Source organism: Salvelinus fontinalis, chromosome 28 (genome assembly GCF_029448725.1).
Source record: "Salvelinus fontinalis isolate EN_2023a chromosome 28, ASM2944872v1, whole genome shotgun sequence".
Taxonomy (NCBI): Eukaryota; Metazoa; Chordata; class Actinopteri; order Salmoniformes; family Salmonidae; genus Salvelinus; species Salvelinus fontinalis.
In genome coordinates, this window is record NC_074692.1 from 6,105,639 (window position 1) to 6,130,577 (window position 24,939).

The window sequence follows — 24,939 nt, forward strand, 5'->3', positions numbered from 1 at the left end:
TTTTGTCAGTGTTAGACTGGTAATGTTTTCAACTTTGAATGGTCATTCATCAACTTTATTACAGTCTAATATGTTTGTAGGCGATACAATCCGAGTTTGAAGTGTTGGACAAGAGTAGGCCTAAATGTCAAGTTTATTAGTGCTGTTTCATGACGGTACAAAATGCATAAATAGTTTTGCATCATGTGCCATCCACAGACGGTCAAGCAAAGTAAAAAAATGTTTTTTATCATACTGTATCTAAAGCATTCCTTTAAAACGAGTGCTTTTTCGTCATATGTGGACTAGAGGAGAAAGAAGGGAAAGCACCATTGTTGTGTATTTTATTCCTCTCATGTTACTATTTTAAACTGCATAATTGGGAAAGGCTCATAAGCAAACAATTCATGTAAAGCCTACACCAGTTGTATTTGGCGCAAATTACAAAATAAAATTTTATTCGAAATCCTTAAGCTCGTTGATATAAACAGCCTTGAACTGACCAATGTCAGGTATCAAAATCAAATTTTATTTGGTCACATACACATGGTTAGCAGATGTTCATGCGAGTGTAGCGAAATGCTTGTGCTTCTAGTTCTGACCATGCAGTAATATCTAACAAGTAATCTAACAATTTCACAACAACTACCTTATACACACAAGTGTAAAGGAACGAATAAGAATATGTACATATATGGATGAGCGATGGCCGTGCGGCATAGGCAAGATGCAGAGTACAGTATATACATATGAGATGAGTAATGTAGGGTATGTAAACATTATTCAAGTGGCATTGTTTAAAATGACTAGTGATCCATTTATTACATCCACTTTTTTATTATTAAAGTGGCTAGAGATTTGAGCCAGTATGTTGGCAGCAGCCACTCAATGTTAGTGATGGCTGTTTAACAGTCTGATGGCCTTGATAGATAAATAGATAGAAGCTGTTTTTCAGTCTCTCTGTCCCAGCTTTGATGCACCTGTACTGACCTTGCCTTCTGGATGATAGCAGGGTGAACAGACAGTGGCTCGGGTGGTTGTTGTCCTTGATAATCTTTTTGGCCTTCCTGTGACATCGGTTGGTGTAGGTGTCCTGGAGGGCAGGTAGTTTGCTCCTGGTGATGCGTTGTGCAGACCTCACTACCCTCTGGAGAGCCTTACGGTTGTGGGTGGAGCAGTTGCCATACCAGGCGTTGATACAGCCCGACAGGATGCTCTCGATTGTGCATCTGTAAAAGTTTGAGAGTTTTCGGTGACAAGCCAAATTTCTTCAGCCTCCTGAGGTTGTTGCTCCTTCTTCACCACGCTGTCTGTGTGGGTGGACCATTTCAGTTTGTCCGTGATGTGTACGCTGAGGAACTTAAAACGTTCCACCCTCTCCACTACTGTACCGTCGATGTGAATAGGGGGGTGCTCCCTCTGCTGTTTCCTGAAGTCCACGATCATCTCATTTGTTTTGTTGACGTTGTGTGAGGTTATTTTCCTGACACCACACTCCGAGGGCCTTTACCTCCTCCTTGTAGGCCGTCTCGTCGTTGTTGGTAATCAAGCCTATCACTGTAGTGTCGTCTGCAAACTTGATGATTGGGTTGGAGGCATGAATGGCCATGCAGTCATGGGTGAACAGAGAATACAGGAGAGGGCTGAGAACGCACCCTTGTGGGGCCCCAGTGTTGAGGATCAGCGGGGTGGAGATGTTGTTTCCTACCCTCATCACCTGGGGGCGGCCCGTCAAAAAGTCCAGGACCCAGTTGCACAGGGTTGTGTCGAGACCCAAGGTCTCGAGCTTAATGACAAGTTTGGTGGGTACTATGGTGTTAAATGCTGAGCTGTAATCGATGTACAGCATTCTTACATAGGTATTCCTCTTGTCCAGATGGGTTAGAGCAGTGTAATTGCAATTGCGTCATCTGTGGACCTATTGGGGCGGTAAGCAAATTGGAGTGGGTCTAGGGTGTCAGAGTGGAGGTGATCCTTGACTAGTCTCTCAAAGCACTTCATGATGACGGAAGTGAGTGCTACGGGGCGATAGTCGTTTAGCTCAGTTACCTTAGCTTTCTTGGGAACAGGAACAATGGTGGCTCTCTTGAAGCATATGGGAACAGCAGACTGGGATAGGGATTGATTGAATATGTCCGTAAACACACCAGCCAGTTGGAAGAAATCAATGGACCAACCAATGGCAGGTACCAATGAGCCTTACCTGACATCAAAGAACACCAATGTAAAGAAATGCCTTGAATTACTATCTGCAATTAGACCATATTGAACAAACTGGCCACTAGTGATGGGCATTCCATCTCTTTTAAGTGAGCCGGCTCGGCTCCCAAACACCTCTTTCAAAAAAAATTTTTTTTGTATTTTTTCAAGTCAAACAGTTTGCAATAGTTTGACTATGATTGGTGTTAAAACAATTCTAATTAAAATCATTACCATAACCACAATGTATTTAAAAATGCATTGGTTTGTTATGAAAAAGAATGCTATTAAACATTTGAATGTAAAGTATAACTTTTTAATGTATATAAACAAAGTGCATATAAATCTAACCGTTCAAAACAAATATAATCTGAACAACATAATAGAATATTGCACCATATCAAAGAAAAATAAATAATGTGCAAAACTGCAGCATCCCACTTAAAACATTAAACTGGTCCCTCTTTTCTGTCACATGTCCTGTGGTTACATTTGATTCTCTGCAGACCCTTACAAAGGAGTATCATTTTTGACACTGTCACATAGCTGAAAAGAGAGAACAGTAACTTATTAGTTCAGGTTCATGTTTTGTCTACTGATACTACATTCTCATCTACTGCTCATAAATATATATATATATATATATATATAAATATATATATATATATATATAAAATACTGGATTAAATAATGTAGTAATAACTGCTTACTGTACCTCTCTCCACTGTACCTCTCTCCACAGTGACCTGCTCAAAGGGTTCCAGGACCCTGCACACCTCCTCCACCACCTCCCATTCCTCTTGGGTCAGAGCATCAACAGGTGCATTTACAATGGCCAGGGTAGAAATTATGTCATCATTTGACTCAAACTGCTTCAACATATAAAATGTTGAATTCCACCTTGTAGTGCAGTCTTGTTTAGGCCTCAGCTCAGGCATCCCCATCTAGCGTTGTGTAGACTTTAGTTTTTCAGCTACTGTGCTCCTGTGGAAGTATTCCACAGCTGCTTTCTTTGTCCACAGTGGGCTTCATCACCTTCAGAGCATCTCTTACAATCAGGCTGATTGTGTGGGCAAGACATGGATGATGGGTCCATTTTAAAATGTTCATGGCTTTGGTTATGTTAGCTGCATTGTCGCTAACACAACAGACCACTTTTCCGTCTACTTGCCATTCTCTGGCCACTCTTAACAGTTCCTCTGCCAAGTTCTCTGGGGTGTGTCTGTCGCTGAACTCAAAGCAGTCCAGAAGACAGCTCGACATCGGAAAATCTTAATTGAAGTGACATGTAAGACGTGTTTTCCCTTTATGTCCAGTAGTCAGTGGTAAGGCAAACTGCAGTAGCTTTTTGGACTCTTTCCCACACTGAAGCCTATGTGCTCTCATACAGTTGTGGAATACGTGATTTTGAAATGCTTTTCCTTCTTGGAAATTTGTACATTGGATTTAGACTATTGCTATATTTTCTAAAACCTTTGTCCTACACGGCTGGACATCGGTGGCAATCATTTTAGCCAATGCAATATCAATTTGGCCTTGTTTTGCTACAGACAACCACCCATAAACTGGTCCATAGAAAGACTGCGTTGCTGTGGGTCGCGGAATAGACCTACTTGACTGAGTGTATACATCTCCACGTGTGGATGCCCGCTAGTTTCTCGAAGCTCCGCTACAGCTAGCTTCACAGTTGGGTGCACAGTTCGTATATGCCGGTGTAGATTGTGCGTAGAACCGGCTTAATATGAGATTTTGTTTTGGCAAATTCTCCACTGTGCTCTAACATTGTCTACATTATTAAAATGCATCCAAATGCTACTGTGCTTCCGACTCATTTTTTTGCTGTTGTTTTCACCGCTGTACTTCCTCTCTCCCCTCACGCATCATTGGTTCATTGGTTCACTGCGTGTCTGATTGACAGGAACAACAGGTGAGGATGTTAGTCTGAGCAGACAGTCAGAACGAATGTGTAGATTTGAGCATTTAGGCCTATATTATTTATTTTTTTATTTTTTCGTATGAATTAGTTAATTCTATAATTCTATTATCTGAATTTTTTTAAATATTTTTATAAATAGATTCGGCTCTTCTGATATGCGAGCCGGCTCTAAGAGCCGACTCTTTCGCGAACGACCCATCACTACTGGCCACTGAGTTGTATAGCTGTCATAAACGCAGCGTGGTTGCAAAATAAATAGGTTGGAATGTAAATTATCATCAAATGAATATGAAGTCTGACTGAAAGCGTCTTGATTGTCTGGTTGCGGGACAAAGGGCCAAAGTATGTAACTGCCCCGCACAATCTGGGACATGTTAAATAAAAAAATAACATGTGGTTCCCCTATTACCGAGTTCATTACAACTGGGAACTCTGACAAAAAAACATCTCAGACTGGGAAAAATCGTTTTGAACGGTCATCCATCTCGGAATTCCAAGCTGGAGTGTAATGAGACTATGGAGGTGTTCCCCACTTTTTTATTTTCTTCTTTTTTTATTATATATTTTTTTTGCAGAGTATTTAATTGTCTTAAAATATAGTTACATTTATTTTTGTAAGGTAATCAAATGTGGTGTTTAGTTTGTAAATGTACATTTGTGAATATGACATTTGGCCAAAATAATAATTTAATGAATTACATACAATTGTTTCAACTTATTTCTATCGTAAGTAAAGATTTCAAGCAGTACATCTCTCCACAATAGTGTAAAATCGTCATAAATGTGTTCAATAATAAACCTACTGCTGTCTTGCCACAGATTCCTAACTTGAATACATTGCCAAAAAAAGATGCAACACTGTTTGAACGCGGCATTAATTACAGTCGAAGACACAGACAATGAGGTAGCACGCAAGCATTGGTTGATGCATGCAACGTCTGAACGCGGCCATCGTCTCCACTGCAGCAGGCCCTCAAGTCGATTACCGATTTATGGTCTCACTGATGGAAAGCCGTGCTGGCATCGAAATGTTGAGACATTCCGAAACAGTGCCAAATTAAAGGTAATTGTATGACCATCGTACCTAGCTAGTTAATAATATACATTCGCGTCCTCAAATGTTGCTAGAAGACTAAAGGCTAAGGTTAGCTTGCTAAGAGTGGGTGGAATGGAGTGCGTAAAGGTTAGCTAGACGGTTAGCTAGGTATAGTTAGTTAGCTAGTTAGGGGAAACACTGGAATCAGTCTGAATTATGTATTTACAACAGAGGTAGCCTAGATATCCTAAATTGTTCGGTATGTAATTCAATGGGTATCCTATTTGCATATAGGTGATGTTCTTTGCTCCATATGTTAGCGAGCAGTAGCTGGCTACATTTTGTACAGACACTTATGGCCATGCAAGCATCATGGATCCAATCAGTCTCTAGCCTCGTATTTTATTCGATTGTTAACTAGCTAACTAGATTGTAATGTGGGAACAATTGTCTGATTTTGTCATTGGTTATGATTGAATCCTTGTAGTTAATGCTGACAACTGGGCACACAGGAGCCATGCTGACGTCTATCAAGTTGCCTATTGTGATCAGAGCCGAAATCAACTTGGTTTTGGTGGTGGTGACAGCCCTTGGACTTTTGTCCAGACTGTATGGAATTAACTTCCCTAAAGCTGTAGTGTAAGTAGCTACTGTATATCCAACCTCTATGTAATTCACTCCTGGTCTGGTTCCCATAGGGTGTGCAGGCTTTTGTTCCAACCCAGTTTGAAACACGGAACACACCTGATAGAGCCACTGATTAGTTGAATCAATCTGTGTGTTAAGTCTAGAACTGTACTGGAGCAAAAGTCTGCAAATCCTGGTGTTGATGGGCCCACATTAAACAACAGTAGCCCATACTATACTGCCCCCTAACTGTCACAGCTACTGGACTGCCCTTGGTAGATAAGGCAAATATAGTTTTTTTAATAAGACAGTAGTTTACCCTGAAACCCTCTGATGTTTTACAGGTTTGATGAGGTGTACTATGGACAGTTTGTATCTCTCTACACAAAGCAGGTCTTCTTTATTGATGAGAGTGGTCCACCTCTTGGTCACATGATTCTAGCATTTGGAGGTAAGTACTGAACCCTTACAATATACACTACATGACCAAGCATTTTGTATGTGGACACCTGCTTGTGGAACATCTTATTTCAAAATTGTGGGCATTAATATGGAATTGGACCCCCCCCCCCTTTTTTTTTGTTTGCTGCTATAACAGCCTCCACTCTTCTGGGAAGGCTTTCCACATCTAGTTGGTACATTGCTGTGGGGGCTTGCTTCCATTCAGCCACAAGAGCGTTAGTGAGTTCGGGCACTGATGTTGGACGATTAGGCCTTGCTCTCAGTCGGCGTTCCAATTCATCCCAAAGGTGTTCAGTGGGGTTGAGGTCAGGGCTCTGCAGGCCAGTCAAGTTCTTCCACACTGATCTTGCCAAACCATTTCTGTATGGACCTTGCTTTGTGCACGGGGGAATTGTCATGCCGAAACAGGAAAGGGCCTTCCACAATCTGTTGCCACAAAGTTGGAAGCACAGAATCGTGTAGAATGTCATTGTATGCTGTAGCGTTAAGATTTCCCTTCACTGGAGCGAAGGGTCCTAGCCCGAACCATGAAAAACAGCCCCAGACCATTATTCCTCCTCCACCAAACTTTACAGGTGGCACTATGCATTGGAGCAGGTAGCATTCTCCTGGCATCCACCAAACCCAGATTTGTCCATCGGACTGCCAGATGGTGAATCATTATTCATCGCTCCAGAGAACACGTTTACACTACTTCAGAGTCCAATGGCGGTGAGTTTTACACCACTCCAGCGGACGCTTGGCATTGCACATGGTGATCTTAGGCTTGTGTGTGGCTGTTCGGCCATGGAAACCCATTTCATAAAGCTCCTGACGAACAGTTATTGTGCTGAAGTTGCTTCCAGAGGCAGTTTGGAACTTGGTAGTGAGTGTTGCAAATGAGGACAGACAATCTTTACACGTTACGTGCTTCAGCACTCGGCGGTCCCGTTCTGTGAGCTTGTGTGGCCTACCACTTTGTGGCTGAGCCGTTGTTGCTCCTAGACGTTTCCACTTCACAATAACAGCGGTTACAGTTGACCTGGGCAGCTGTAGCAGTGCAGAAATTTGAACAACTGACTTGTTGGAAAGGAGGCATCCAAGACGGTGCCACATTGAAAGTCACTGAGCTCTTCAGTAAGGCCATTCTACTACCAATGCTTGGCTATGGAGATTGCATGGCTGTGTGCTCAATTTCAACAACGGATATGGCTGAAATAGCCTAATCCACTCATTTGAAAGGGTGTCCACACACTAATCTGAAGGTCCACACATTAATTTGAAGGTTCACATACTTTTGTATATGTAGTGTATTCTATTTAGCATTTACATGGAAATTCATTTTGTGATGAACCTTTAATCCCTTCACTTAAAATAGTGGTGCCAAACTTTTTATAGTCCCGTACCCCTTCAAACATTAAACCTCCAGCTGCGTACCCCCTCTAGCACCAGGGTCAGCGCACTCTCAAATGTTGTCTTTTGCCATCATTGTAAGCCTGCCACTCACACAGTGAGGTTTTGTCACAACCCTTCTTGTGGGAAGTGACAGAGCACTTATGGGACCAGGACACTAATAATAATATATAAAACCTTATTTTACATATAAAACCTTATTTGTTCATCGAAAATGGTGAATAACTCACCACAGGTTAATAAGAAAGATGTGCTTGAAAGGGTCTCAGTCTTAAATCATTTTCCACACACAGTCTGTGTCTGTGTTTAGTTTTCATGCTAGTGAGGGCTGAGAATCACCTCTCACATAGGTACGTGGTTGCAAAGGGCATCAGTGTCTTAACAGCACGATTTGGGAAGGCAGGATACTCTGAGTACAGTCCTATCAAGAAATCTTGCAGTGGCTTCTGATTTTAAATTCAATTTTCACAGAACCGCTTGTTGCAATTTCAATGAGGCTCTCATGTTCAGATATTGTTAAGTGGACTGGAGGCCGGGCATGAAAGGGATAACGAATCCAGTTCTTTATGTCGTCCGTTTCAGAAAAGTACCTGCGTAATTGCACATCCAGCTCACTAAGGTGCTTCACTATATCACATTTGACATTGTCCGTAAGCTTGAGTTCATTTGCACACAAAAAAATCATACAATGATGGAAAGACCTGTGTTGTCCTATGCAGTCAGAGAAGAGCTCCAACTTCTTAATCAAAGCCTCAGTTGTGTCCCGCACATTGAATATAGTTGTGGAGAGTCCCTGTAATCCTAGATTTAGCTCTTTCAGGGGAGAAAGAATATCACCCAGATAGGCCAGTCGTGTGAGAAACTTATCATTATGCAAACGGTCAGACAATGAAAATTATGGCCAGTAAAGAACTTTAAGCTCATCTCTCAATTAAAAAAACAACAAAAAAAACATCATTACATAATGCAGAAAATACACAAGAGTTCGGGGGCCTTGCTTTAACAAATTTAACCATTTTCAGTGTAGTGTCTAAAACGTCTTTCAAGCTGTCAGGCATTACCTTGGCAGCAAGAGCCTCTCGGTGGATGCTGCAGTGTACCCAAGTGGCGTCGGGAGCAACTGCTTGCACGCGCGTTACCACTCCACTATGACTCCCTCTCATGGCTTTTGCACCATCAGTACAGATACCAACACATCTTGACCACCAAAGTCCATTTGATGTCACAAAGCTGTCCAGTACTTAAAAAATATCCTCTCATGTTGTCCTGGTTTCCAGTGGTTTACAGAAAAGGATGTCTTACTTAATTGACCTCCCATAAACGTAACGGACATATACCAGGAGCTGTGCCAGGCCCGCCACGTCTGACTCATCCAGCTGTAACGATTAGAATTCACTGGCTTGTATGCAAAGCAGTAATTGTTTCAAAACATCTCCTGCCATGTCACTGATGCATCGTGAAACAGTGTTGTTTGATGAAGGCATTGTCTGTATAGTTTTTTTGGGCCTTTTCCCACACCATTGTCCCAGTCATATCCGTGGCAGCGGGAAGAATTAAGTCCTCCACAATAGTATGGGGCTTGTCCTAGTCACTCAGTAGCTCACCATATAAGATGCTTCTAGCCCCTTCTTATTAATGGTATCTGTTGTTTTTATACATGTCTATGGACGTGGGCCTTACTTTTTTTAACCATTTATCCATTTTCGAGCAAACTGAATGAGCAGCAGCTACATTTGGCTACATACGGACCGTTAGTGGAATTCCCGCGAGAGAGTTACGGTTAATGTGATTGGATGTTAATTATTTGACAAGGCTAGCTGTATTTGACAGTTATTCGCTGAACGCTAGATGGTTTAATTTTATTTTTGGCAGTGAAACAAGGCTACTCGGGCGAGAGAAAAACATCACCCAAATGTTTAGCCCTGTTGGAAAATCTAAATGGGCTGTTTGAAAATGTGAATCACATTTTTATTTGGCTTACCCCAGTTTGGGAATAGCAGACTTCGAATAATACTCATTGTTGTTTCTGTAATTTATACAGCTTATCTTGGTGGATTTGATGGTAACTTTATCTGGAACAGGATTGGAGCAGGTAGGAAATCTAATTACTACATTGCCAATGCATCTTTAGATCTAATTCCCAACATCTGAATGGTTGTGCTTTTCTTAAGTTGTTTAATCAAGTTGTTGTTTCTTATGATTCATTGCAGAGTACTCCAGTAATGTGCCTGTATGGAGTTTAAGACTGATACCGGCCCTGGCGGGGTCACTGTGTGTACCCCTGTGTTACCTTCTGGTAGTGGAACTCGGGTACTCACACCTCACAGCACTGGGGGCTGCATTGCTCTTCCTCATGGGTAATGTTGTCCTATACTTCCTCCTATACAGTCAAAGTTGTATTTGGATTTGTACGTTACATTTTTGACTCCCATTGTTGCTCATTGTTTGCCATCTCCATTGAGTGACGTAAGATCAACTATGTATTTTCTGTTTTTGTGAAACAGAGAATTCCTTGATTGTTCAGTCCCGCTTCATGCTGCTGGAATCTGTGCTTATCTTCTTCCTGCTGCTCGCTGTCGTATCCTACCTCAGATTTCACAATGCACAACGCGGGTGAGTGTTGCAGTCCCTCTGTACCTACTAGGAAGGGGTTGTCATTCCATGATCACCAACACATCTTACCACACACCAACATAAACCATGTTCAGTGGCGATTAGCAGAAATGTACCCCACTTCCTTGATTTTAGTTGATGTGTAGTGTCCGCTCGGCGTGCTCTCAGCCTGTGTACGTGCCAGCTGATGTGTCTCTTTGTCCTTTTTAGCTCACCAGTCAGTTTGGCGTGGCTGGTGCTGACTGGAGTCACATGTGCCTGTGCTGTGGGGTTAGTTCAATCAGCCACATTTTAAAACTAATTGGATGGAAATGAATGTATTGAAAACTGAAGTTTAAACCGTTTTTCACAATCATCCCATGGTCATGTTTGCGATTGTGGGTGTTTTACCTCTTTAGGTCTCACTTATGAAGGTTTGGGTTTGTTTGCATGCATGTCTAAACGTTCTGCTTTCTCCCGTTCATCAGAGTGAAGTACATGGGTCTGTTCACCTACTTTCTGCTGCTGGGCTTGGCGGCCGTGCACACGTGGCAGCTTATTGGGGACAGAGCACTGAGAAATGTGAGTTCATTAGGTTTGTTTTTTGTTTATGAATATATCCATGAATTCAAATGGACAGCTTGACTTCCCAGAAGCATACTGCTAATGTTTGAAGTGTCTCTCAACCGTGCAGAGTGTGGTGCTGATGCAGGTAGTGACCCGCTTCCTGGCCCTCGTGGTCCTACCCCTACTGCTCTACCTGGGCTTCTTCTATGTGCATTTGAACCTGCTCTACCGCAGTGGCCCACACGACCAGATGATGAGCAGTGCCTTCCAGGCCAGCCTAGAGGTCAGCATCCCTCTCTCTCTCTCTGAGACCCAGTTGAGATGGCAAGCAACCCACCAAAATGTTCTATTGGATTTATGAAGTGTTTTTAAAAGACTTGACATTGGGTAGTGGCGCTGCTCTGCTGCATGTCATTTGGGGTTATATCTAGTGTGTTTGGCTGTATTCAGGGAGGATTGGCCAGGATCACTCAGGGTCAGCCTCTGGAGGTGGTCTATGGCTCTCAGGTGACCCTCCGCAGTGTCTCCAGTAAACCCATACCCTGCTGGCTACACTCCCATAAGGCCAACTATCCCATCAGGTGAGGGGGCGTTTCTGGTTCTCAATTATTTTATCAGATCTGGACCATGCACGTGACAACACTAGTATGTAGTGCATTTGTGTTCTTGCAGCATGACCAGTTTCTTATTTATTTGGTGCTCTGAAGGTATGAAAATGGGCGTGGTAGCTCTCACCAGCAGCAAGTCACCTGTTATCCGTTCAAAGATGTCAACAATTGGTGGATAATCAAAGATCCAGGCAGGTTTGTGCAGGCCAGCTTTAATTTGGATGTCTAGAACACCCCCACATTGTGATGCAGTGTTCATCCACTAAACGGTTGCTATGTTGTTTATCTGATTCTCTTCCAGACAAGACCTTGTTGTGAGCAGCCCTCCCCGCCCTGTTCGCCATGGTGATGTTGTCCAGCTTCTTCACGGCATGACCTCCCGCCTCCTCAACACGTACTGTATAGCCACGGTTCTGCACACCGCCTTTTCCGTCTGCGCCCCCCAGCCAATGTATCTGTAACCAATATATTAGTCACGTTACTGTGCTTAGCTACTGCCTAACCTCATCATTAGTATTATCTATGGTCTCTCAGGCACGACGTTGCAGCTCCCATGAGTCCTCACGCACAGGAGGTGTCTGGCTACATTGACTTCAATGTGTCAATGCCAGCCCAGAATCTCTGGAAAGTGGTGAGACATACGCACACACACACACGCACACACTCCCACCACCTCATACGCACCTTTTTTTGTTTTACATGCATTTAATCACAATAACGTATACACTCATTTTATGCTCATTATTTTGTATTGTGATTCTTTCCAATGTCCACAAAAGAGTTACACTTTATTAGGTACACCCATCTAGTCCCGGGTTGGACCATTCCTTTACCTCCAGAACAGCCTGAATTCTTCAGGGCATGGAAACGTTGGTCAATTGGTATCAAGGGACCTAATGTGTTCGAAAAACATTACACCACCGACATCAGGCAGGATGGGGCCGTGGACTTGTGCTGCTTATGCCAAATCCTGACTGCCATCAGAATGATGCAACAGGAACCGGGATTTGTCGGACCAGGCAACGTTTTTCCACTCCTCAATTGTCCAGTGTTGGTGATCGCGTGCCCACTGGAGCCGCCCATCCGTGACAAGGATTGATGAGTTGTGCGTTCTGAGATACTGTTCTGAACACCACTGTTGTACTGCGTCGTTATTTGCTTGTTTGTGGCCCGCCTGTTAGCTTGCGCGATTCTTGCCATTCTCCTTCTCGCTGATGAGAAGTCGTTGTTTTCGCCCACAGGACTGCCGCTGACATTCTCGATAAACCCTAGACACTATTGTGCGTGAAAAGCCCAGGAAGCCACCCGTTTCTGTTATACTGGAACCAACGCACGCGTGTGTGTCAAGTTTGGACACACCTTCTCATGGACACCTCTGGGGCGGCAGGTAGCCTAGTTATTAGAGCGTTGGACTAGTAACCGAAAGGTTGCAAGATCGAATCCCTGAGCTGACAAGGTGAAAATCTGTCGTTCTGCCCCTGAACAAGGCAGTTAACCCACTGTTACTAGGCCGTCATTGAAAATAAGAATTTGTTCTTTAACTGACTTGCCTAGTTAAATACAGGTAAAATAAACATCAAGGGGTTTTATTTTTACTGTTTTCTACATTGTAGAATAATAGTGACGACATCACAACTATGAAATAGCACATGGAATCATTTAGTAACCAAAGAAGTGTTAAACGAATCAAAATATATATTTTAGATTCTTCAAAGTAGCCACCCTTTGCTTTGATGACTGCCAAGAGTGTGCAAAGCTTTCTCTCAACCAGCTTCACCTGGAATGCTTTTCCAACAGTCTTGAAGGAGGTCCCACATATGCTGAGTACTTGTTGGCTGCTTTTCCTTCACTCTGCGGTCCAACTCATCCCAAACCATCTCGATTCAAATCAAAGTTTATTTTTCACGTGCGCCGAATACAACAGGTTTATTCACCTTACAGTGAAATGCTTACTTACAGGCTCTAACCAATAGTGCAAAAAAGGTATTAGGTGAACAATAGGTAAGTAAAGAAATAAAACAACAGTAAAAAGACAGTGAAAAATAACAGTAGCGAGGCTACATACAGACACCGGTTAGTCAGGCTGATTGAGGTAGTATGTACATGTAGATATGGTTAAAGTGACTATGCATAAATTATAAATAGAGAGTAGCAGCAGCGTAAAAGAGGGGTGGTGGGGGGGGCACACAATGCAAATAGTCCAGGTAGCCATTTGACCTGTTCAGGAGTCTTATGGCTTGGGGGTAAAAACTGTTGAATACTTTTTGTCCTAGACTTGGCACTCCGGTACCGCTTGCCATGCGGTAGTAGAGAGAACATTCTATGACTGGGGTGGCTGGGGTCTTTGACAATCTTTAGGGCCTTCCTCTGACACTGCCTGGAGTAGAGGTCCTGGATGGAAGGATGCTTGGCCCCAGTGATGTACTGGGCCGTTACGCACTACCCTCTGTAGTGTCTTGCGGTAAGAGGCCGAGCAATTGCCGTGCCAGGCAGGGATGCAACCAGTCAGGATGCTCTCGATGTTGCAGCTGTAGAACCTTTTGAGGATCTCAGGACCCATGCCAAACCGTTTTAGTTTCCTGATGGGGAATAGGCTTATTGTGCCCTCTTCACAACTGTCTTGATGTGTTTGGACCATTGATTGGGGACACTGCCCTGTGTAGGGTGCCGTCTTTCGGATGGGACGTTAAACGGGTGTCCTGACTCTCTGAGGTCATTAAAGATCCCATGGCACTTATCGTAAGAGTAGGGGTGTTAACCCCGGTGTCCTGGCTAAATTCCCAATCTGGCCCTCAAACCATCATGGTCACCTAATAATCCCCAGTTTACAATTGGCTCATTCATCCCCCTCCTCTCCCCTGTAACTACTCCCCAGGTCGTTGCTGCAAATGAGAACGTGTTCTCAGTCAACTTACCTGGTAAAATAAAAAATAAAATAAAAAATTGTAGTTCATTGTTGATATGGACACCAAGGAACTTGAAGCTCTCAACCTGCTCCACTACATCTCCGTCGATGAGAATGGGGGCGTGCTCGGTCCTCCTTTTCCTGTAGTCCACAATCATCTCCTTAGTCTTGGTTACGTTGAGGGATAGGTTGTTATTCTGGCACCACACGGCCAGGTCTCTGACCACCTCCCTATAGGCTGTCTTGTCGGTTATCAGGCCTACCACTGTTGTGTCATCTGCAAACTTAATGATGGTGTTGGAGTTGTGCCTGGCCATGGAGTCGTGGGTGAACAGGGAGTACAGGAGGAAACTGAGCACGCACCCCTGGGGAGCTCCAGTGTTGAGGATCAGCGTGGCAGATGTGTTGTTACCTACCCTCACCACCTGGGGGCGGCCTGTCAGGAAGTCCAGGATCCAGTTGCAGAGGGAGGTGTTTAGTCCCAGGATCCTTAGCTTAGTGATGAGCTTTGAGGGTACTGTGGTGTTGAACGCTGAGCTGTAGTCAATGAATAGCATTCTCACATAAGTGTTCCTTTTGTCCAGGTGAGAAAGGGCAGTGTGGAGTGCATTAGAGATTGCATCATCTGTGGATCTGTTTGGGCGGTATGCAAATTGGAGTGGGTCTAGGGTTTCTGGGATAATGGTGTTTATGTGAGCCATTACCAGCCTTTCAAAGCACTTCATGGATGTGAGTGCTACGGGTCTGTAGTCATTTAGGCAGGTTGCCTTTGTGTTCTTGGGCACAGGAACTATGGTGGTCTGCTTGAAACATGTTGGTATTACAGACTCAATCAGGGACATGTTGAAAATGTCAGTGAAGACACCTACCAGTTGGTCAGCACATGCCCGGAGCACACGTCCTGGTAATCGATCTGGCCCCGCAGCCTTGTGTATGTTGACCTGTTTAAAGGTCTTACTCACGTCGGCTACGGAGAGCGTGATCACATAGTCGTCCGGAACAGCTGATGCTCTCATGCATGCCTCAGTGTTGCTTGCCTCGAAGCGAGCTTAGAAGTGATTTAGCTTGTCTGGTAGGTTCATGTCACTGGGCAGCTCGCGGCTGTGCTTCCCTTTTGTAGTCTGTAATAGTTTGCAAGCACTGCCACGTAAGACGAGCGTCGGAGCTGGTGTAGTATGATTCAATCTTTGTCCTGTATTGATGTTTTGTCTGTTTGAAGGTTCGTCGCAGGGCATAGCAGGATTTCTTGTAAGCTTCCGGGTTAGAGTCTCGCACCTTGAAAGCGGCAGCTCTACCCTTTTAGCTCAGTGTGAATGTTGCCTGTAATCCATGGCTTCTGTTTGGGGTATGTACGTACAGTCACTGTGGGGATAACTACCTCGATGCACTTATTGATAAAGCCAGTGACTGTGGTGTACTCCAATGCCATCGGAAGAATCCAGAAACATGTTCCAGTCTGTGATAGCAAAACAGTCCTGTAGTTTAGCATCTGCTTCATCTGAACACTTTTTTTATAGACCAAGTCCCTGGTGCTTCCTGCTTTAATTTTTGCTTGTAAGCAGGTATCAGAAGGATAGAGTTGTGGTCGGATTTACCAAATGGAGGGCGAGGGAGAGCTTTGTATGCGTCTCTGTGTGTGGAGTACAGGTGATCTAGAATTTTTTTCCCTCTGGTTGCACATGTTGATGGAAATTTGGTAGAACTGATTTAAGTTGCCCTGCATTAAAGTCTCTGGCCACTAGGAGAGCCGCCTCTGGGTGAGTGGTTTCTTATTTCCTTATACAGCTGACTGAGTGCGGTCTTAGTGCCAGCATCTATCTGTGGTGGTAAATAAACAGCCACGAATAGTATAGCTGAAAACTCTCAGCTATACTTACTATAATTGGGTTGCAGTCGGGTGATTGTGGAGGCCAGGTCACCTGATGCAGCACTCCATTACTCTCCTTCTTGATCAAATAGCCCTTACACAGCCTGGGGGTATGTGGGGTCATTGTCCTGTTGAAAAACAAATGATAGTCCCACTAAGCACAAACCAGATGGGATGGTATATCGCTTTAGAATGCTGTGGTAGCCATTCTGGTTAAGTGTACCTTGAATTCTAAATAAATCAACGACAGTGTCATCAGCAAAGCACCATCACACCACCTCCATGCATCACAATGGGAACCACATGTGCCGGGGTCATCTCTTCACCTACTCTGAGTCTCACAAAGACAAAAATCTCAAATTTGGACTTATCAGACCAAAGGACAGATTTTCACTGGTCTAATGTCCATTGCTCATGTATCTTGGCCCAAGCAAGTCTCTTCTTATTGGTGTCCTTTAGTAGTGGTTTCTTTGCTGCAATTTGACCATGAAGGCCTGGTTCACTCTGTCTCCTCTGAACAGTTGATGTTGAGATGCGTCTGTTACGTGAACTCTGCTGCAATTTCTGAGGCTGGTAGCTCTCATGAACTTCCTGTGGCGGTCCTCATGAGAGCCAGTTTCATCATTGCACCTGATTGTTTTTGCAACTGCACTTGAAGAAACTGTCAAAGTTCTTGACATTTTCCGGATTGACTGACCTCCATGTCTTTAGACTGTCGTTTTACATACAGAATATACAGTTGAAGTCGGAAGTTTACATACACTTAGGTTGGAGTCATTAAAACTCATTTTTCAACCACTCCACAAATTTCTTGTTAAACTGTAATTTGCATGACACACAATTTTTCCAACAATTGTTTACAGACAGATTATTAACCTTAATTCACTGTATCACAATTCCAGTGGGTCAGAAGTTTACATACACTAAGTTGACTGCGCCTTTAAGCAACTTGGAAAATTCTAGAAAATCATGTCATGGCTTTGGAAGCTTCTAAAAGGCTAATTTGACATCCTTTGAGTCAATTGGAGGTTTACCTGTGGATATGTCAAGGCCTACCTTCAGACTCAGTGCCTCTTTGCTTGACATCATGGAAAAATCAAAAGAAATAAGCCCAGACCTCAGGAAAAAAAATTGTAGACCTCCACAAGTCTGGTTCATCCTTGGGAGCAATTTCCAAACGCCTGAAGGTACCACGTTCATCTGTACAAACAATAGTACGCAAGTATAAACACCATGGGACCACGCAGCCGTCATACCGCTCAGGAAGGAGACGCGTTCTGTCTCCTAGAGATGAATGTAGTTTGGTGCGAAAAGTGCAAATCAATCCCAGAACAACAGCAAAGGACCTTGTAAAGATGCTGGAGGAAACGGGTACAAAGGTATCTATATTCACAGTAAAACGAGTCCTATATCGACATAACCTGAAAGGCCACTCAGCAAGGAAGAAGCCACTGATCCAAAACTGCCATTAAAAAAGCCAGACTACGGTTTGCAACTGCACATGGGGACAAAGATTGTACTTTTTGGTGAAATGTCCTCTGGTCTGATGAAACAAATAAAACTGTTTGGCCATAATGACCATCATTATGTTTGGAGGCAAAAAGGGGAAGGATTGCATGCCGAAGAACACCATCCCAACCGCAAAGCACGGGGGTGGCAGCATCATGTTGTGGGGGTGCTTTGCTGCAGGAGAGACTGGTGAACTTCACAAAATAGATGGCATCATGAGGATGGAAAATTATGTAGCTATAATGAAGCAACATCTCAAGACATCAGTCTTAAATTAAAGCTTTAGACAGTTAAAGCTTGGTCGCAAATGGGTTTTCCAAATGGACAATGACCTAAAGCATACTTCCAAAGTTGTGGGGAAATGGCTTAAGGACAACAAAGTCAAGGTATTGGAGTGGCCATCACAAAGCCCTGACCTCAATCCCATATAAATGTTGTGGACAGAACTGAAAAGGCGTGTGAGAACAAGGAGGCCTACAAACCTGACTCCGTTACACCAGCTCTGTCAGGAGGAATGGGCCAAAATTCACCCAACTTAATGTGGGAAGCTTGTGGAAGGCTACCCGAAACGTTTGACCCAAGTTAAACAATGTAAAGGCAATGCTACCAACTACTAGTTGAGTGTATGTAAACTTCTGACTCACTGGGAATGTGATGAAAGAAGAAAAAGCTGAAATAAATAATTCTCTATTATTCTGAAATTTCACATTCTTTAAATAGTGGTGATCTTAACTGACCTAATACAGGGATTTTTTACTAGGATTAAATGTCAGGAATTGTGAAACTGAGTTTAAATGTATTTGGCGAAGGTGTATGTAAACTTCTGACTACAACTGTATATACACTACATGAGCAAAAGTATGTGGACACCTGCTCGTTGAACCTCATTCATTCATTACAAAATCATGGGCATTAATATGGAGTTGGTCCCACTTTGCTGCTATAACAGCCTTCACTATTTTTGGAAGGCATTCCACTAGATGTTGGCACATTACTGCAGGGACTTGCTTCCATTCAGTCACGAGTATTTGTGAGGTTGGGCTATTAGGCCTGGCTCCCATTCCAATTCATCACAAAGGTGTTCGATGGGGTTGAGGTCAGGGCTCTGTGCAGGCCAGTCAAGTTCTTCCACAATGATCTCGACAAGCCAGTTCTGTATGGACCTCGCTTTGTACACGGGTGCATTGTCATGCTGAAACAGGAAAGGGCCTTCTCCAAACTGTTGCCACAAAGTTGGAAGCACAGAATCGTGTAGAATGTCACTGTATGCTGTAGTGTTAAGACTTCGCTTCACTGGAACTAAAGGGCCTAGTCCAAACCATGAAAAACAGCCCCAGACCATTATTCCTCCTCCACCAAACTTTACAGTTGGCACTATGCATTGGGGCATGTAACGTTCTTCTGGCATCCACCAAACCCAGATTCGTCCTTTGGACTTCCAGATGGTGAAGCATGATTCATCCCTCCAGAGAACGTGTTCCCACTGCTCCAGAGTCCAATGGCGACGAGCTTTACACTACTCCAGCCGACGCTTGGCAATGCACATGGTGATTTTAGGCTTGTATGTGTGGCTGCTCGGCCATGGAAACCCATTTCATGAAGCTCCCGACGAACACTTCTTGTGCTGACGTTGCTTCCAGAGGCAGTTTGGGACTCGGTAGTGAGTGTTGCAACCGAGGACAGACGACTTTTACACGCTACGTGCGTCAGCACCCATACTGGAAGCTTGTGTGGCCTACCATTTTGTGGCTGAGCTGTTGTTGCTCCTAGACGTTTCCACTTCACAATAACAGCACTTACAGTTGACTGGGGCAGCTCTAGCTCTAACATGGCAGAAGGAACTGACTTGTTGGAAAGTTGGCATCCTATGACGGTGCCACATTGAAAGTCACTGAGCTCTTCAGTATGGGCATTCTACTGCCAATGTTTGTCTACAGAGATTGCATGGCTGTGTGCTCGATTAAAAAAAAAATATATATATATATATAATTATATACACCTGTCAACAGTGGGTGTGGCTGAATTTTCCAAATCCACTAATTTGAAGGGGTGTCCACATACTTTTGTGTCAGTGGCTAGTTTATTAGTTACAACACGCCGTTCACTAAAATAGTTTGCTCCTACAGACAGTGAGCCATGGCTTGCTATATAAAGCAGGCATAGAGGCATTCAGTTACTGTTCGATTGAACGTTTGATTTTCACGCACAACAGGGTCTAGGGTTTCCAGAGAATGGTGCTACAAACAAAAACATCCAGTCAGTGGAAGTCCTGTGGGCTAAAACAATTTGTAGTTGAGGCCGAAGGAGTATGGCAAGAATCGTGCAAGCTAACAGGCGGGCCACAAATTGGCAAATAACAGGGCAGTACAACAGTGTGCAGACAGCATCTCGGAATGCACAAGTCATCGGTCTTTGTCACGGATGGGCTATTGCATCAGACGACCACCCCGGATTCCACTCCTGTCAGCTGAAAAAAAGAAGCGGCTCCAGTGGGCACGCGATCACCAACACTAGACAATTGATACGTGGAAAAACATTGCTTGGTCTGACAAATCCCTGATTTGGCGTAAGCAGCGTCCATGGCCCCATCCTGCCTGGTGTCAACGGCACAGGCTGGTGGTGTAATGGTATGGGGAATATTTTCCTGGCACAGGGTCCCTTGATACCAATTGAGCACCGCTTCCATACCCCAAAGAATTCAGCCTGTTCTGGAGGCAAAGGGGGTTCAAACCCGTTACTAGATAAATTGGCCACTGAGTGTACATATACAGTATATTAGACCACAAGAGAAACATACTGACATTGTTCTTAACCCTGTTCTGTAGGACATTGCGAACAGGGAGGCGGAACAAGATGTCTGGAAGACTATTCTCTCTGAAGTACGTTTGATTCACATCAACACCTCGGCTGTGCTCAAGGTACGCTCAGGGAGCCCGGGGGATTTCTCAACAAACTGTTTGTCTTTACTGTTTTGTCTGTTTAACCTCCAAGCCTTCTTTCTCATGCTGTCGACGTGCAGCTGAGCGGTTCTTCCCTTCCAGAGTGGGGCTACAGGCAGCTGGAAGTGGTGGGGGATAAGATCTACAAGGGCTACCAGCCCAGCGGTGTTTGGAATGTTGAGGAGCACCGCTACGGCAGGAGTAAGTTGTCCGAACACTCAGCTACGTTCAGTAACACTTTACTTACAGGGGCTATACATAAGGCATTCATAAAACCTTTATGAAACCAGTCATAACATCTTTTGAGTGTTGCTATGTCATTCCTAACAACCTTCATAACACATTTATTCAACTCATTCCTCAGGCTTCTTAACCGAATCGCTACACATTGTGTAATTGTTACTAAGTCGTGGGTGTTATGTTGAGAGAATGGCTTTATTTTTATTTTAGGTCTGGAGCAGAGAGAGCGAGAGCTGGAGCTACACTCCCCCACACACATTGACATCAACCGCAACCTCACCTTCGTTGCAAAATTCCTGGAGCTACAGGTAAGAATAGGATAGCATACCTATGAGCACGTGATTCCTTGTTGATGCCATTTCATTGGTGGACTTCACATGTTCTCTCCTTTTGTGTTGGTCTGACAGTGGAAGATGCTGACGGTAAAGCATGAGGATTCTGAACACAAGTACAGCTCTTCACCTCTAGAATGGATCACGATGAATACCAACATTGCGTACTGGCTCCACCCTGCGAGCAATGTAGGTTTGCTTCAACCTTTGTCAGTCATTCACTCAAGGGTGCTGTGTTTTTATATTCCAATATCTCTAAGGTACTCCAGCCAAGATTTGAACAGTTGTGTGTATTAATGAATTCTTACATTGAAATGGAATGGCGCAACCACGTGTTAGCTTGATTAGCCTTGACCCTCTGTTTCAGGCCCAGATCCACCTGATTGGCAACTTTGTCACTTGGACCCTGGCAAACCTCGCCCTTGTGGTGTACGTCCTTCTTTTCCTATCGTATCTATTAAGGAGGCGACGGAAAATTGAAGACATTCCAGAAGGTACCTTTCGGACATACAATATGTAAACGCTAACATAATGTTGACACATTGCAAAGTGGCATGTTAAAAGCAGTCATGTAATGTTTGATTTTGTTGTCCAGCCACCTGGTGCCAGCTGCTTCAGGCAGGAGTAGTGTGTGCTGGTGGCTGGGCTGTCAACTACCTGCCCTTCTTCATGATGGAGAAGACACTGTTCCTGTATCACTACCTGCCAGCTCTCACCTTCCAGATCCTGCTGATCCCTGTGGTTCTGGAGCACCTGCACACACACATGCTGAGGTGGGCACCAATGACTCGTCTCGGGTTGGGATTGAATCAGGTCACGCGGTTGCCTTTCTCATGACAGGTCTTAATCATTCCATTTTTTTAAACATTCTCCTCCTCTCTAGGTGTGCTTCTCTCCGGTGTGCTCTTCGTGGAGTTGTATTGGCAGGGTTGTCCTCAGTATATCTGTCCTTCCGCACCTTCAGTCCTCTCACCTATGGTCAGCCAGAACTGAGCGCCGAGCAGCTGGCTTCGTTGCGCTGGAGGGACAGTTGGGACATCTTGTTTCGCAGACGTTAAGTCTTCACCGTACACCCCCACTGACTGGGGAGCCGTACATTTGCACAGGGCAGGAAGCGCCTAAGGGAACCGTTCCAAAGGAAGGGCTTATTAAAAACATGTTTGGTAGAGTGGATTACTTTCATTTTATTAGTGAGTGCCTCTACATGGGATCAGAGAACTTTGGGTCCAGAAACTGTTTCAATCTTTGAGGGATCTCACACTTCTACAGCTCCGGTCAATGTGAAAACCATGTTTACAAGTATTTTTCTGTATAATTTACAGATCAAAAGGGAATGTTTCCCCAAAAATGTCACTGTGATGAACCACTTTTTAACCATTTCTTCATGTGGAATTTAAGGCTGCATAACAATTGAAATAAAAAACGTAATAAACCACAACGTTGCATTCATTGTAAAGAATTAGCCCGGGATTCTGTCCGTAGCGCAGCACACAATAGTTTTTAAAGGTCAGATTTTATTGATCCGACATATACAGTGTTTACTGTAAAAGTATTGCCTACAATCCGCGATCGGATTGTGTCGGCGGACAGAAACAAATCTACACTGTATTGAACATTTTTATAGAGCCAACCATGATGAATATGACATCTATTAGTCACACACACAATTTTGCCTAAGCGGTATTCTCAATCCCTTAGTGGCAGCAAGAGAACGGAAAATGCAAACCATGAATCTGTTTGTCTCTGAAATTTCATTTGAATCTAGTCTATTGCTGCAGGAAAAAAAAGGTGAGTCTGGGTGCTCACTCAGCGTTGAGCTGGGTCAGTGTTCAGTAAGCTTCTCCAGTGTTCCTCCCAGCACTGTACCTCCCTTGTCTGGGCCTGGCTCTCCTGCACGGCACGGCCCGGGCCAGCTCCTCCCTGTACCGCTGCTAATAGTGCTGTGGGCCCCAAACCAACATGAATTACAGTCAGCCTCTGTTACGTTTCCAGTTGTTTACTTACGTTTGTGTTATTCTGTTTCAGTTGTTCCAAGGGAGGGAAGGGGATGGGAACTAGGGAGTGCTTAAGCGAGAGGCCTGCGGGTATACATAACCCATAGTATTTACTGTTTATACACACTAGGTAAGACCTGGGTGGGCCACCCCCTGTATTTTGGTTAGCGCACCAGGTGGTACTAAAAGGTTAGGTAAGTAGTGGGTAGGCAGGTAAGGTAGGAGAAGGGGCTTTGACATTTTGCTTTCTTTGCTTTGGTTCCGTCCAGCCCCTTTTCCCCATATTACCGTATGAAGGAATAAATACATTCCCAGTAAACTGTATAATCTCTGCCCTTTTGTCATCCTTACTCGCACCTACAATCCCATACCTCTTTCGCTCCACGGGGAGTTGTTGTAACAGGGTGCTGCGTTCCCTCTTCCTAGAGGTGTCCGTAACAGCCTCTATCCCCGTTTATACAGTACCTGGTGCTAACATGCATCCTTTATCCTGATTAATATGTGGGCATAACTATTGGTATTAATGTGTCTCTGATCTGTCCACATTGAGACCAGATTTCCTGGTCCTGACTCCCTCCCTGTATGCAAATTATATGTGTATATATATATATATATATATATACACACACACTACCGTTCAAACGTTTGGGGTCACTTACAAATGTTTTTGTTTATGTTGTCCATTAAAATAACATCAAATTGATCAGAAATACAATGTAGACATTGTTAATATTGTAAAAAACTATTGCAGCTGGAAACGGCAGGTTTTTAAAGGAAAATCTACGTAGGCATACAGAGGCTCATTATCAGCAACCATTACTCCTGTGTTCCAATGGCATTGTGTTAGCTAATACAAATTTATAATTTTAAAATGCTAATTGATCATTAGAAAACCCTTTTGCAATTATGCTAGCACAGCTGAAAACTGTTGTGCTGATTAAAGAAGCAATAAACTGGCCTCTAGACTAGTTGAGTATCTGGAGCATCAGCATTTGTGGGTTTGATTACAGTCTCAAAATGGCCAGAAACAAAGACTTTTCTTCTGAATCTCGTCAGTCTATTCTTGTTCTGAGAAATTAAGGCTATTCCAGGCAAGAAATTGCCAAGAAACTGAAGCTCTTGTACAACACTGTGTACTACTCCCTTCACAGAACAGCACAAACTGGCTCTAACCAGAATAGAAAGGAGTGGGAGGACAAGTACATTAGAGTGTTTAGTTTGATAAAACAGACGCTTCACAAGTCCTCAACTGGCAGCTTCGTTAAATAGTACCCGCAAAACACCAGTCTCAACGTCAACAGTGGAGAGGCGAATCCGGGATGCTGGCCTTCTAGGCAGAGTTCCTTTGTCCCGTGTCATTTTGCACATCTTAATCTTTTCTTTATATTGGCCAGTCTGAGATATGGCTTTGTCTTTGCATCTCTGCCTGGAAGGCCACCATTCCGGAGTCGCCTGTTGAAGTTGAGACTGGTGTTTTGCGATATAGTCAAGCTACACGTGACCCTATGTGTGTGTGAGGGGAGACAACTGGGTGAAAAGGTTGCCTCAGTCTGTCACAACTGAGTGAGGACAACAGGGGCCAGAATGACAGGAAGTCACACTTCCTCTAACAGAGGCTCAACGGTTACCCCAAGTTGGGCAAGAAAGCGCCTTTGACTATCGGCCCAGATGATGTATGGTCGTACTGGTCACACACACAAAACATGAATCTTTCGCCCAGAAACAGGCTCCAAACAGAATAGCTCTATCACTGGT

The 24,939-nt window shown here is 44.0% G+C and overlaps 1 protein-coding gene and 1 long non-coding RNA gene across 5 annotated transcripts; one reads left to right on the forward strand and one right to left on the reverse strand.

Annotated features, from left to right (window-relative positions):
• Nucleotides 1-2,480: 2,480 nt before the first annotated feature.
• On the reverse strand, nucleotides 2,481-4,047 carry LOC129825991 (uncharacterized). The gene is made up of 2 exons (XR_008754975.1): nucleotides 2,894-4,047; nucleotides 2,481-2,724 (listed from the first exon to the last, which is right to left on the reverse strand). It is a non-coding gene; the product is annotated as an uncharacterized LOC129825991 (long non-coding RNA).
• Nucleotides 4,048-5,002: 955 nt separating this feature from the next.
• pomt1 (protein-O-mannosyltransferase 1) lies at nucleotides 5,003-22,628 on the forward strand. Of its 4 annotated transcripts, none has more exons than XM_055886217.1 (20): nucleotides 5,003-5,177; nucleotides 5,638-5,789; nucleotides 6,122-6,228; nucleotides 9,673-9,723; nucleotides 9,842-9,988; nucleotides 10,136-10,244; nucleotides 10,455-10,514; nucleotides 10,712-10,805; nucleotides 10,918-11,073; nucleotides 11,241-11,371; nucleotides 11,498-11,593; nucleotides 11,700-11,849; nucleotides 11,933-12,029; nucleotides 20,505-20,597; nucleotides 20,699-20,819; nucleotides 21,069-21,166; nucleotides 21,266-21,379; nucleotides 21,558-21,684; nucleotides 21,786-21,963; nucleotides 22,074-22,628. In XM_055886217.1, exons 1-20 carry the CDS (start codon nucleotides 5,040-5,042, stop codon nucleotides 22,246-22,248), a joined length of 2,394 nt encoding a protein of 797 aa, XP_055742192.1. In that variant the 5' UTR covers nucleotides 5,003-5,039; the 3' UTR covers nucleotides 22,249-22,628. The 4 variants fall into 4 exon arrangements, with proteins under 4 accessions (XP_055742192.1, XP_055742195.1, XP_055742194.1 ...); XM_055886220.1 differs by having other exon boundaries at nucleotides 5,663-5,789; XM_055886218.1 differs by having other exon boundaries at nucleotides 5,004-5,177; nucleotides 11,700-11,792.
• The last annotated feature ends 2,311 nt before the right edge of the window (nucleotides 22,629-24,939 follow it).

Bases quoted from the DNA above. Each gene is read 5' to 3' on its own strand.
- pomt1 (XM_055886217.1), top strand. From the start codon at position 5,040: ATGCATGCAACGTCTGAACGCGGCCATCGTCTCCACTGCAGCAGGCCC. The intron at 11,850-11,932 runs GTATCTGTAACC...ATGGTCTCTCAG, and splicing joins GTCTGCGCCCCCCAGCCAAT to GCACGACGTTGCAGCTCCCA. The intron at 20,598-20,698 runs GTACGCTCAGGG...GTCGACGTGCAG, and splicing joins ACACCTCGGCTGTGCTCAAG to CTGAGCGGTTCTTCCCTTCC.